The sequence below is a fragment of the Culex pipiens genome, chromosome 2 (genome assembly GCF_016801865.2).
Source record: "Culex pipiens pallens isolate TS chromosome 2, TS_CPP_V2, whole genome shotgun sequence".
NCBI classification, from domain to species: domain Eukaryota; kingdom Metazoa; phylum Arthropoda; class Insecta; order Diptera; family Culicidae; genus Culex; species Culex pipiens.
This window is the reverse complement of record NC_068938.1, coordinates 194293-208462: the sequence shown is the minus strand read 5'-3', so window position 1 is coordinate 208462 and position 14170 is coordinate 194293. Positions and strand designations below refer to the sequence as shown.

General features: G+C 35.3%; 1 protein-coding gene across 5 annotated transcripts in view; it reads right to left on the bottom strand.

Moving 5' to 3' along the window:
• The window catches only part of LOC120429073 (dynein axonemal heavy chain 2-like), a 26869-nt gene extending 12699 nt beyond the window's left edge, over window positions 1-14170 (bottom strand). For 2 of the 5 annotated variants that reach the window (XM_039594220.2, XM_039594222.2), the window contains exons 1-24: window positions 14052-14170; window positions 13292-13993; window positions 12773-13230; window positions 12587-12717; window positions 10622-12519; window positions 10402-10563; window positions 10120-10342; window positions 9940-10063; window positions 9708-9859; window positions 9477-9647; window positions 8314-9418; window positions 7303-8250; window positions 7093-7242; window positions 6086-7017; window positions 5057-6019; window positions 4475-4999; window positions 4246-4417; window positions 4031-4185; window positions 3319-3978; window positions 2335-3260; window positions 1819-2275; window positions 917-1739; window positions 665-865; window positions 456-597 (exon numbers count right to left, since the gene is read on the bottom strand). In XM_039594220.2, coding sequence (XP_039450154.1) covers window positions 456-597; window positions 665-865; window positions 917-1739; window positions 1819-2275; window positions 2335-3260; window positions 3319-3978; window positions 4031-4185; window positions 4246-4417; window positions 4475-4999; window positions 5057-6019; window positions 6086-7017; window positions 7093-7242; window positions 7303-8250; window positions 8314-9418; window positions 9477-9647; window positions 9708-9859; window positions 9940-10063; window positions 10120-10342; window positions 10402-10563; window positions 10622-12519; window positions 12587-12717; window positions 12773-13230; window positions 13292-13993; window positions 14052-14127 — 12256 coding nt within the window. In that variant the 5' untranslated portion in view covers window positions 14128-14170. Of the gene's footprint in view, window positions 1-455; window positions 598-664; window positions 866-916; window positions 1740-1818; window positions 2276-2334; window positions 3261-3318; window positions 3979-4030; window positions 4186-4245; window positions 4418-4474; window positions 5000-5056; window positions 6020-6085; window positions 7018-7092; window positions 7243-7302; window positions 8251-8313; window positions 9419-9476; window positions 9648-9707; window positions 9860-9939; window positions 10064-10089; window positions 10343-10401; window positions 10564-10621; window positions 12520-12586; window positions 12718-12772; window positions 13231-13291; window positions 13994-14051 lie in introns of those variants that run through there. The other 3 variants (XM_039594223.2, XM_039594224.2, XM_039594225.2) reach the window with 3 other exon arrangements.

Below are 14170 nucleotides of genomic sequence, written 5' to 3'. Positions count from 1 at the left end.
TTAGGGCGAAAATCCATCTTAAATTTGTTATGCACGATTGTGTCGTACAAAAATATGGTTTATCGTTGCTTGTAGTAAAGTCAGCAATCTTACTCTATTATAGGATATAAAATATTGTTACTCTTGCCCCGAAATATTTAAAAGCTTGCCCAGCAAATCCAAATACAAAGGTATTTTGCATTATTTTCAATTGACTGCGCTTCTATTTATGTTGTTGGATTATTTATTGTTTTTTTTTTGCACCGTGATTCATTAATATTAAAAAAACATGTTTACTGTGCCGGATCTTTATCCAATTTTGATCGAGAATAGTTTAACAACACCTCAGACTCCTCTATCTACCACTTGACAATGTGATACATGATCATAAATCAAATATAAAAGGTAAGCAATGTCCTTAGATATCATTGCAATACACGAATATTGTAAATTATTTTAAAAGATGTTGCACTTACTCTTGTAGCAGATTTCCAAGCACACTTTTTCAATAAACTGCCTAGGTATAATCTCCGAAATGTTTTCTAATAAGGCGTTGCTATGCTTTGCATTTGCCGACGTTAAACCTTTAATGCTGTAGGTCAAAAGTTTTCTTGCCAGCTAATCAAGTAGAGTAAATATTTATTAAAATCCTGAAATAAATATTCTTGTATACTTCTTCTCTTACATAAAAATCAGATAGTTCAAAGGTGTAATTTTGTAACCACCCAAGTGTTTCAAACTTGCTTCTTCCATTCAGCAGAGCATGAAGAAACGATAGAGAAAATAACAGTTTCTTATGTTGTGTGTGATAGGCATTCTTAGACAATTTCTCAAACTCACGCTCTCCAATTTCTTCGAATAGCTTGCTCATATTTTGTTGGATTCCCTGAAAAAATAAGTTTGTATTTTTCATTCTTTTTTAAGTTTAGAAAAATACCATTGGCTTGTGGTAAGCAAACTTTGAACAACTTTGTAGAAATACTAAAGGTACAGGTTCATTTTCTGTTACGTTTACCCATAGGCGAAAATCAGATTTAGAATCAATTGATTTGATATATTTCAAAACAGTTGGAAATTTCACAACAAACGACTTTGATTTGAGAGGATTGCTAATGTAGAGCCATTTTTCTTCAGCAACGCAATCTTTCAGACAATGCACCAAATCTTGTAATGTATCGCTATTCATGTTTAGAAATTTGATATCACTCTTGGCAAGAAATTGGACTTCTGACCATGGATTGCTATTCAAGTCTGTTACGAGCAATATTGGCGTTTGCGGAGTGCTCTCACTCAGCACATCAGATAAATTGAAGCGGTTAGTGTAGGTATACTTTCTGCCAAGATTTTTATCAATATATTCCGTCATACATGGTTCAAATCGATCGAGTCGCAAGCAACGTACCACGATATTTTTTTGGAATTTTGTTAGGTTCCTTTCCCAATTCACTGGCATTTTTTCTGTTTCTGGACAAGGAGACTTGTACCAATATTTCCAATCATCGTTACATTCTTCAAATGATTGTGCAATTCCTAGAAATCCGGGCAGTTTATCTAACTCAGTTATATTGTCCCATTGTTCAGCGCTGATCCAAGTTTGGCTAGGATTTTCAATCTGCTCAGTTCGATCAATCTTTCTAGGACCGTGCAGCAAAAAGTTATACTCATTCAGGCTCAAACGTTCTTCTGCGAAGAGTAAGCGAACGCAAAGCATGAACCCAAATATGTTTCGATCTAGTGGTTTTAACCCAAAGCAAACATTCCTGCAAAAAAAAAATGTAGAAAAACCAAATTTTTCATTCAACTCATAGTAAAGCATAAAACCTTCTCGAAAATACTCACCTAAACACATTATATGTATGATAGTCAATGATTTTTTTGTTTCGCTCTTCAATTACTTGTGATCTTGGACATTTTTGCAAAGAATTTTCAAACAGTGCAAAATACCAGTGTAATGAAAAGGCGTACAATGGGTTAATTTGTTTCAAACTATCAATTACAAAAAACAGCAAACATGATCGTCCCGCGCAAGATCTATAATTTTCTCTGGAGCTTTCTATTTCTTGGCGAGTTCGTTCGTCCTGGTCGAGTGCAATATTTACTCTATCGGTGGTTTGTTTGGAAACTTGGAGACTTGAATAAAGCTCTTCATTCTCCAAAAGTGGCATTTGGCTTTCATTCAACAATCGTAGAATATTTTCTTCCAGATCAAAAAGGGTCTTGTTGTTGTCAATTATAGTTTGCATTAATATTTCTTTCCGCTCTTCAAGACTTGGGTTTTCATGCTGAACGACAATTGCTGTAAATTTCAGAATGAAACAAAGTGATAAATATTTTACATAAATACTATCTACTTACTGAGTAGTTTAGACTCAAGTCCTGGTAGCCCCAAAACAAAATTGATCATATTTGTTTCTTTTTTTAATAATGTACTGTATGTCAAGTTTTCATTACTCATCAAATAAAATGAAAATTTTTCAAATGCTTTTGTAATGCACCGTTTTTGATTTTTGATGTCGTTTTTGTCGTGCTCTATTCCGAGCAAGTTATGCAATGATTTGACGAAAATCGGCATGTTCTTTTCTTGAAAGTTGTAAAAAACTATTGAATGCCTTGATTGTGCCGCAATACCTCCTTGATGAATTGTCATTTCATCGTTGATGTCATACATAAACAAATTGGTGGAGCTGTGTATTCCCAAGATCCATTGTTTGATTTCACCTTGCGGGTCAATAACTAACGGTACTCTGAATTGGGTTTGCAGTAAAATTGTTGCATTTTCAAGAGAGAGAGGGTCCATTGGCATTCCGTGATTTTGCCACGTTTGCAAATCATTGGGTTCAAAGAAAAACTCAAATAAATTAAAAGTTTTGTTGAATGGAATTTCTAATGCCTCCAAATCGATCATCCATTGTGTTTTAATGTTGTCTCTCTGCATAGGTGGTAATGATCCAAAATATACTAGCGATCCTGCGGCATGGAATGTATCTCCAATGAGATTGTGATGTTCTTTTTCTAATTGTTCTTTTATTTTTGTCCATCTAACTTTTTCACTGCTCAATCCCGACACCAACGATTTGGCACGTTGTAATTTGATAGCCATTTGTCTGGCCTGTTCTTCCAATTCTTGTTTACGTTTGATTTTGTGTTCATATTCCTTTCGGAGTTCTTCTAATACTTTAGCTAGTTCTTCCAACTTTTGCTCTGCCGCCTTCAGTGACAATTGTTTCTCAAGAAGAGACGCATTTGCATCTTCCATCTTTTTAATTTTTGGGCCAACATATCTAGAATGTAAAGTTGTGTTACTCAGAAAACCATACTTCTAACATATAGCACACTTACTTATAAACCTTGCCGTAATTTTCAATTGCTCGAACCCAAAGAATTAGAGATTTAGCTGCTTTCGAAACAATTCCAACTTTATTAGGTTCCAGTTCGGGATTTCTTACATAGCCTCCGATCGTTTTGAGTGTTTTTTCGGCAATATTGTTTTTATCGAAGCTTCGCAAAGTATCCAAAAACTTCTGCTCTCCTAGTTGTCGTTTGGATTCTGCCCATGAGGGTTCTTTGCCCAATAAAATCATAACCGCATTCAACACAAGCTCAACCTTCACCGGGGGTCTGGCATATGATTTTATTTCATTCATATCTTTTTTATTCAATGAATCAAGCGCGGCTATTGCAGAATTCAACGCAGGCATGGCTTTTGCCAAATCTGCTTCGGCAATGTCTGCCAGTTGCTTGCAAACAACTTCCTCTGCGCCAATTTTTACACGTTGTATGGCAACCTCTTGTTTTTGTTCATCGGCTTCGATTGTTTGAGTTTCGATATTTTCGATGAATGTCTCCAACTCGTGTTGAAAGGTTTCTATTTGATACTGTTGCTTTTCTAACAAGTCTTGAAGTAGTGTAACATTTTGCGTTGCTTCCATTATTTTGTTTACACCTTTGGTAAATTTTCCGTGTGAAGCACGCAAAATATTACGTTTGTACAACAAAACTCTGAAAACAAAAATAAAAGTTATTTTTGCCTTCAATCGGAATTACTCGATACCTTCGGAAAGTAAGCAAAAACTCAAAAAACCAACTCGTCAAGGTTTCCAGTTTCTCCTGATGCTGCAAAGTAGTATGTAACCTTGCCGCGGCATCCACCGAGGCGTTATAGAAGCGATCTTCAGTACTTTGAATTAAACTGTCACGTTTTCGGTGCTATTCAAAGTATAAAGAAAAAAAAAATAGATTTACTTTTTAAATAATTATTTGTCTCACCGTGGGCTCAGCATCAACTTTCAATTTTTCTTGACATGAAACAGGTACATCAAAAATTATGTGCATTTTGAAAAATAGTTTTGCTACTTCCATTAAACTCATTTCTGTTAGAGAATGGATACAGTTTGTTGTTGTACTGGTCAAAAGTGACGTGTATGTGTTCAAAAGATATCTGGAAAAAGCAAATTTTTATATACTTTTTGCGCAAAATATTAATAGTTAAAATTACCTGTACGGTTTTGTGTTCATGGGTAGACATAATACAAAGTGTAAGTTATTTTTTATCGCTGGCAGCACGTTTACATCTTCAAACACTTTTTGTGATAAGAAGCCTGATATGGAATCATTTACTACGAAACCATTAAGAAATTCTAAGAAATAATGGTTTAAATTCGCAGTATCATCAGCTAAAACAAGGCATATCACACGATTCGTTGCTGCCAAATCAAAAAGATGTCCGACCTTTTTGTCTACTACATCTTCAGAATCATCATTCGTAAATCTAAGCTGGTGGTAAATAGTTTCTCTTTGGTCCATAGCTGTTTGACTGCTCTTTGATACAGTTTGGTGGTTTAGGATGCTTGTAGCTAGATCACATATCGTATGCCGGCCGCTGCCAATTTCACCAACCAACACCATATGTCCCTTTCTGATACGACTAATACGAAGGAGTTTTGCTGCGTGTTCTACGGCTTCTTGATACACGATAGTCTTTGAATCTGCATTCGAATTGGTAGCTTTCTCTGCAAATTGCCTGAATAACGAATAAATAAATGTAGAGGGAAGTTCTAGCAGTTAAATATTTAATTACATCAATTGATTGGTTTCCTTCACATCTTCATAGCTGCCTTCCTGATTCAATACATCACAAAACAGTGGACTTTTATTGCCCGGACAAATGCTGTGCAGGGTAGCTTCAAAGTGTTTGGAGATGGTGTCATTGAAGATTTCATAATACAGCTTGTAATCAACGTTATTTAGTAAATCCCATGTTTCCCGAAAACATTCATGAATCCAAAGCCTCAGCAATGGATTTTTCTCATAATGACAGATGTTGGGACAAAAAATGCACATCGAATGTAAAATTCTGTCAACAGTTTTCAGCGAAAACTGATAGCGTGGTTTGATTGGAGTTGCTGGTAGCTGAATGGCAAGCGATCGTACAAAATCAATAGTTGCAGGTACCAGTACATCAATAAACTTGTTTGGTGCAATAGCCTTAATCGCGGCCATCATTTTGTTTCTAAATATAGTTGCATTTGATTCGTCACTGCAGGAGTTGTAACTGATTGTATGAAACTTGTTTAACAATCGTATTGTGCTTGAAGGGAACGTGTGCAAGGGATAACTGTTTCTCATAGCCGCTATAATTTGTGTTTGCTGCAGACGTTGTGGGCATTTGTTATCAATCCATGCTCTATGCTCAATGAAATGTCTCAAAAATTCAGTGCTATCAGTCTTATCACTAAGAACGTTGTGAAGATCATCCAGAAACCATATCAAGTTCTTTCTGTCTTTTGGATAGACTATTTCTTTTGAAATCTTCATGGTATTCCAACGAAGAATTTTCATCAAACGATTCGAGCTTGTATTGCTGTTGAAACTTGTAACACAAGTTGCTTGAGTTTTGACTTGCATATCAAGTAGTATGTGTTTTAACATTGCACTCTTCCCTACAGCATCGTTACTGGTTAAGAGCACCGGTTTTTCGTTTGAAATCATACATTTTATGATATATTGGTATGGGATATTATCTATACTGTTCATGAAGGATCTGTAACGATTTGAAAAATGTTTTCCTAAATCGACATTTTAATTTCTGGTGTTAAAGGATACTTACCCTTCAATGCTGCTTCCTAAATTGCTATCATTCCAAAATGTCCAAGAAGTAGCGTTTTCAGAAACATCAATGAAATACTGATAAATGTTTCCTTTTAATGGGAAACTAACCATTACATCATTAATGCTTTCTCTCATCAGTACATCAAATTTCCCACGTTCTGTTGTATCCAAGTTAGCTCCAATAGACCATACACAGCAGAAAAAGAATAGCATTTTGAAGGCAGTTTTCCAGTACACTGCGGAGAATGTTGATTCGTCTTTTCGCCAATCAGACATTATCGTTTCGTACAAGGTAAAAAAAGATTTGATAATGTTAATATCAGTGTTTTGTATAAAAGTTGAACTTTTTCTGAATTTTAAAAATACTTCGAAATGGTTATCAGCAAGTTCTTGAAGATCTGGTTTGATATCCAATGGGATAATTGTGTTTCGTTCAATCCATGGCTGGAACATATGACTCCATGTGACGCTGTGAGCATCAATGTGTATAATGGAGAAATTGGCAAGAGATTTTGGTGTGATGGTACTGAGATCGCTTGTTTCAATCACCATTTTTACATCAACTTTTTCTGAGCATATCTTTTCAAGATCGCCATTCAAATGCTGCTGTATTGAGCCCACCCTTTCAATCCAGTGACTGCGAGCAACACTGTCAAATATAATACATTTTCGAGTGTGCACTGTAGAAGCCAAAATTGTCGCAATAATTTCGTCGATTGCATTCTTTTCGCTATCGGTATCATCTTGAAAAGTTTCTGGATTTATAAAATATTTTTTCAAGTGACGTCCATCTGCAGCCATTGCTTGCAAAGCTTTATCCAATAATGTTGATTTTCCACAGCAAGGATCACCTAATACTATCAATGACTGATTTGTCGATGACAAAACTTTAATTATGTTGCGTACTTTTGATTCGAGCAGCTCTGAGTGCTATACAAAAAAAAAATAATAATGAATTATTTGTTCATTGCACAAATAACTAAAAGCTAAGAAAATACATCATACCATCAACTTTGAGCTATCAAACATAGTTTTCAACTTATCATGTGCAGCTGAAACGGACAATTCTTGCTTGACAGGATTTTTGAAAATGTTTTGTAAACATTTTTCAAATATAAGCTGTTTATCTCTCGATAGGCACGGGTAAAATTCAACCTGTTGAAACAGGAAAGATGTTGAATTTAACTCAATGCCAAATTAATAATCATTCACTACCTGCAAAGCACTTGACACGAAAAGAGCCTCCTGCTGTGTTGTAGGTTTAGTTATATCATTCATCTTTGTTATGGCATGTTGGATTCGTGCTGGAGTCCACAAATAGCTTAAATCTGGAAGGTACATTGATATATGCAGTATGAAAGCGTTTAATTGGTTTGCAGTTTTTCGGGGTCTAGGAAAACCAATCAACCAGAGAATGTTCTGGAAAATTATTTCTTGATCTGGTACTGTGGCATTAACGTTCCGAACGATTGTACGATCCAGCTCCATGCCTTTGTTTTTCACGGAAGATGTGGCGAAAAATTGAAACGTTGTCAAAATTTTATTCTTTTTTAAATCCAAAACATAGTTTTTCTTTTCGATTGATGAGGAGTCTGCTAGTTTTTCATTCACTCGTGCCAATACGTGTGAAGAGATTTTTTCGATTCCTGAGAAACATAGCCAGGATTGTAGTTTGAACATTCCGTCCAAACACCGAAGTATACAGTCTGGCTTCCACTGGGGATCACAACTTAATGTCACGAACAAAACTGCCATTTCTATAGAAAGCTGCTTTAGAATTTGGATACAACATTTTTCGTCTTTTCCGATCAGGTACGGTACAAACCCGTATTTAAGTGCACTTGAGATTGTCATTAGCATTCGATTTGTATACGGAGTTATAAACAATGGCTCATCAGAGGACTTGCTCTCAAATCCGTAGTGGAATCTGCCATTTATATGAGCAATAATACAATTTAACGATTCGTTATTCCAATATGATCGAATAAATGATAGCCACTCAAAATTGTTTAATCCATTTTTAACGTTTGTAGCCGTTAGTTTACTAATCACGTCTCTTGTATTCATTTCCGTTATAATCATAGCGTTTAGCTTTTGTTTAAAACACGATGTTCCAGTTTTTCCAATATTGTTTTGATATGACTTAGCTAGATCATTCAACAGCTGAAAAATTATTGATATTATATACTTTTTCAATTTAAGAAAAAACTGTCGGTTCAATCTTACTCTGTTATGCAGCATTCTTAGCATTTTCATTGGCTTATTCTTTTTCAGAAGTTCACACTGCATAATGGCATTTTTTATCAAATGTGTATTGTCTATCTGAATGCTTTTTAAACATATTTGATAATTAAAGTTAACAATCCATCCGCTTTCTATACGCTTGAAGAAAGTTTCTTTGAGCTGATAAAGACTTTTTTGCAGATCTTTTTTCAGTACTTGTTGTACCGACTGCTCAATTGAACATATAACATGCTCTGGAGTTGCAAGGGAATCAATTATAATGGGCTGAACGAACGTGATAGTTTCATTTGCATCTGTGTTAACACCAGTAACCTCCAAATGGCTGATTTTTTCTGATCCATCTGGTCTTCTTATAGAAATGTTTGAGATATTTTCAAACATGTAATCCAATGCATTTTGTAGATATTCTAGATTTGTTGGGTATGCTATCATTTTAATCAGTAAATTGTCTGGAACTAAGTACAATCTACCACACAAATTTCGTTTGTCGTCCATGGTTTGATTCAACATGCGGAATACATCTTCAAATTTGTTGTGTATAACATCAAGGGTTTGAAGCAAATCGGTTCCTTGAGGACAAATGTCATTTTTTAAATTTGATGTCACAATGGTGTGCATCATATCATTCCATTGTGCGTTGCATGCAATAAATGCGTGATTGAATTCAATCATACTCGAGGAAAATTTCGTTACGTTGAAAATCTCGGTCAGTATCTGAGCTTTTTGAGCGATCACAGATAAAACTTCGAACAGGTCAACAATGTAGTTCAACGCTTCTTCCCAATAATATATGTTTTCTTGAAAATGTTTTCTGTGCTCAGAAACAATCAAGTTGTTGATTGTCATTAAATTCGTCTTTGCAGTTGAAAACACATCATCGCCGTTTATAATATTGTGTGCACCTGAAGTACTTTGTTTAGTTATGAACCTGAGTTGAGTTGCACTTCGTTCTACTCTTGTCAGCTGCGTTTCAATATCGAACTCCTTCCGCGCTGCACTGCACAGAATTTTGAAATCCTTTTCGTGTTTAAAAAACTGGTATTGTACCATGTCTCCTGTCAACAAATTTGGGCGATCTTCATACGGCCTAGCGAAAATAAGCGACTTATTAGGAAAAACTTATTATAGTAAAATGCAAGTCATACAAGTTTGTAATATCTTGAATATCTTTCCAATGTCGATCTCGCAAATACGACCGCTTCATATCAATCATAATTTCCATTGTTTTGCAGATATTTACAACATCATTTGTAGTTTTGATGTAAATGGGATAATGCATGTCTGGTAGTAAGCAGTTTACTAAAGCTTCAAGTTTGCTATAAATTTATGAAAATATTAGCACCAACACCAGTCGGAGAGAATAATATACCAAATACCATCGATTTTGCAAAACTTCTTCATTTAAAGAATCAGCTAAAACCATCTCATATGATCGAGTGAGTATTTCTTGTTTTGTTTTCTGCCATTCATCGGCATATTCCCATATTAATTTCAAGCTTTCAATTTTTCGATTAATTTCCACAATAATCTAGAACAATAAATAAATTCAGTTTGTACATAAATTCTTGTCGATTAGGAATTTCCCACTAGCAAACAAAAGAAACTCACATCTAATGGATGATATTCAACTCCTAATAAACGCATTTTGGCTGCGATAATTTGTTCTTGAGTCTTGAGTAGTTCTAATTTTTCCGTCAGCGATTCAATAATTGAAAAGGCATCTTCAGGTAATCTGATAGAAAAAATAAACTATTAATATCTTGTGATTTATAGACTCGTTTATTTTACAAATCATCATCGATAGGCATTTCTGTGTCCAGCATTTTCAGCATCTCTAGAGCATTAACTTTCAAACAAGCCGCCTCATTTGTTATTGAGAGTTTAAACTGGGTTTGATAGTCAGCAATCTTTTCTTTAATCCTATTCACGTATGCCATGTATTGCTTCCAGATCTCATGAATTTTTTTTCTCAAGTTTAGGGCTTCGGGCAGTATATCCGAAACGTATTTTTCTACAATATTTCAACAATAAATACAAACGCACATCGGCTAGATAAAATGAGATTCTTACCAAGGACGTCGAAATATCTTACAATGTTCTCAATTGTCAGCATCATACAGGGTATGTCGTCGAAACAATTATTGAATGTTGCCTCTAATTCTTTCAATTCTTCAACTTCCTTTGGTACGATACTCATGGATTGCATGTTTTGATTGAGTTTATTATTAAAATCTGAAAAATGTATAAATTGTGATAGCAGTATGTATATGACGCACGAGATGCTACTTACCGATTATCAGTCCATAGGATACGCATTTTAGATATTCAATATATTTAAGCTGCCAATCATGAATGTGATTTGTGATGGCGTATTTCAGTTTTTGTGCATCAACATGTACGCACTCACATGTGGTAAGCTCGTTTTGAGTTGTTAGTTGATTTAAAAGTTCGTCAAATTTTTCTATATTTTTTTGGAAAGCGTCAGATGTCATGCTCGCAAGTTTAAATTTCTCAATGAATGACGTTCGATTTACACTCCAAAACGGTCTAAATACATTCCATTTTTCCTTAAATGCCACAAGATTTTCAATAGTAGTGATAATTGCAGTCTTTATTTTACGTTCTTCATTAACATATTGCTCATCGTTCAAAAAGGCGTCGTAAATATTTTCTCCGGCATCTATTTGAAACTTTTGACACAATGTAGGAATAATTTTAATGGTGGTTGTAACTTCTGTTGTTAAACGCTTTAGCATAACTTCCACATGTGCGAGAGTGGGTTGGTATACAACACCTTTTCTGTCCAGCACAATTTCGATGCTCAAAATGGGATGATGTGACTCCGTTAATGCCTTTTCTATGTTTTTGAGTGTTATTAGGGACGAATTGTAAACTGCAGCTTTCAGCAAATGATCAATCTTCCGAACGTATTGAATCCAGCTTTCACCCATTCTTCGAAGGTTCGATCCAAGATGGTCATAAATAATAAATATATTTTTACTGATGTCCGTATAAACGCCAACGAGTTGCGAAAGTGAATGTTTTTTCTGTTCGCTTATGTTTTTGAACATATCGTTCAACTGCTGATTTTGTGACTTGTTCAATTTGAACAACTCAAGGTTGTAAATGGTTTCCATGGATCGAGAAATTTTGAAATTTTCGCGCTTATATATTTGAATGATATCCAATAACTCTTTGACATTCATGACAAAAGTATCAATGTATTCGTTCAAATCTTCTTCCCAAGTTAGCTTGCTTCTGAGCGGTTCAAGTTTTCTTTCCGTTTGTTGTATCATGGGTTTGAAAAATAGTCTTTCCTTTTCAGAAATTGAAGAAACAACACTATTGAAGTACAAAACCACCCGAATGACACTGTCAAATGTTTGTTTCGTGGTGTCATTTTTTTCCAAATCTATGATACTCGGGGTGGCTGCTCCCAAGACTTTAAAAAAGTGAGCTTCGTTGAATATGTTCAGCATTTCCCTCTCGATGTGGCATTCCAATAAACCAGGGCGAATTTGACTCCGACAGATAAGATTTCTATGGAACCATGCTCCAAAATCGGGGCTCAAGGCTTTGGTCCATGAATCGTTGAACTTTTTCAAGGATAATTTAACTTGCTTTTCACATGATTCAAACAAGGACAAGGTTTCTTCGCTTTCATTGTATGTGGGAAAAAATCTGCATCTTTCCAGAAGATTTCTGAGCCGGCAAAGCCGTTCAAATTTGATTTTCAACATTGTGTATTGTCCCGATTTTGTTGGTAGTAATGTTGGATGGATGTTAATTCCTGAAGAGACCTCCTTTGAAATTGACGTTAGTTCAGTATGGAATATTTTCCAAATTTCTGCAATTTTACGCATGTAACTTTCTTTTATGCTGTCGCGATTGAAAAAGTTGAGAAGCGCCACAAGGACATCAATTTTTTCTTCTAGGTTTTCCGCAACCAAAAAAATATTTGACAGCAGATTTTCAATTACGTCATCCAAGTTTCTCAGCATATCTCGAAACTCTGCAATCGTTTTGTACCAATATTTGTTGTTGATGTCTAATATAGCACTAGCTGAAGATTGAATGCTTTCGATTCCTTTCGTGAATATTGTCATCACTTGGTCACATTTCTGCTCGTACTCCTGAGCATTATTACACGGAAAACGGAAATTTTTGTAAGAACTACTGCCACTGTATCTGCAAACATAGTTTTGGTATTACTTTAACTACCCATAAAACCATACAAATGAGATTAAACTTTTACCTTCCAAAGATCAGCATAGCCTCGCAAATCTCTAAAATGTCACACAAACGCTGAATAAATGCATTTATCTGGTTAAAAATAGTGGCATAGTCTAGATTCCACGCATAATCTTTTTCAAAATGCTCCAGCATCTGTAAATATGCGAATTAGTAGCTAAAAATAAAATCATCCTGAAACTAATCATACTTCTTCATAGATAATTTTATATGATTCACAGCAGTTGATTTTGAGATTACAAATTTCTATTCCATAGCATGGTGAACCCATTAAAATTTTGTTAATATCAATACTTTGTACACAGCACGACACAATTTCATTGCTTAGGTACAGGAATAGTTTGGTGATGCATTCGTCTCGGTGCAAATGGGACGAATCAACTCCTATGAATCTGATGATATGCATCACATAAATAAGCTGAGAGCACAAATCTTCTTCATCGTTAAGGGTTCGTATAGCAAAACATGGATCAACGAGAAGCTTTAGAAACGGTATGTTTGATTCGGCCACTTCGATTTCTTTTTTCAGGTCCGACAAAACTTCTCGAAGTGGCTTCGTGTACAATGACTGTGCCAAGTTCAGAACCTGTAGAATATGCTCTACATTTGGGTTTTCAAATTGAGTTTTTATTGCAGATAGCACCTCATCTAAGAAAAATATGTTCATAATTAAAGCTTTAAGGTATGCATGAGAAAGGGGTAAACTTACGCCGGTAAAGCCAAAAACTGTATTCATCAGCAGGACAAATGAGATTGTCTGGAACAAAATGTTGAGTATCGCTGAGTGTAGAACGAATTTGACTGGTCCAGTCAATCACAACTGATTCCAATCGTTTGATCATCGAGCGATTCAAAACAACTTCCTGAACGTCCATATCATTTCCTTCTCGAGGAACGTACAAAAGTGTAAATCCTGACAATTTGTAATGCAACTCAGTTAAATAAGTCATGAAGGTGTTGTATCCGCTGAGTACGTTTGCTTTAACGTTTTCCGACAACTCTGTAGATAAGATCAGTGGTCCATAGACTTGCTCCAAAATGACTAACAACGATCCTTCGATATCGCTCTGCAATGTTCCGAACATAATATCGTCGTGAAAACGAATAACATTAAACAATTGATCAGGTTCCCTCATAAAGTACATGAGATCATTGAAAGGGCACAATGGGAATCCTAGCGATGCCGTCAAAATGTCTCCATCGTAAAATATAAATAAAAGAGGGCAATTTGCATCGGTAAGCCACAGTTTGATAACTTCAACCACCTCTTCACTAAAATCGTCTTCATCGTAATCAAACAGAAAAATCATGTTCCGAATAAATCCAATTAATGTTTCCAAATCTTCCTCGGTGTAAACTGGCTTATCAGTCTCCTCAATTGCTTCCTCCACTATCTCAACTTCTTTTTTTGCTAAAATAACACACGAAAATTGAGCATGTTTATGCTAATCACAGTTATTGAAAGATACCTTCATCACTGGAATCGGAAAAGCTAGATATTTCACTAGCATTGTCGGCCATTTGATCGCGGTTGGTTTCTGCCATCGTTGTAGAAGTACGTCTGATTACCAGCACGGTTTGGCTTGAA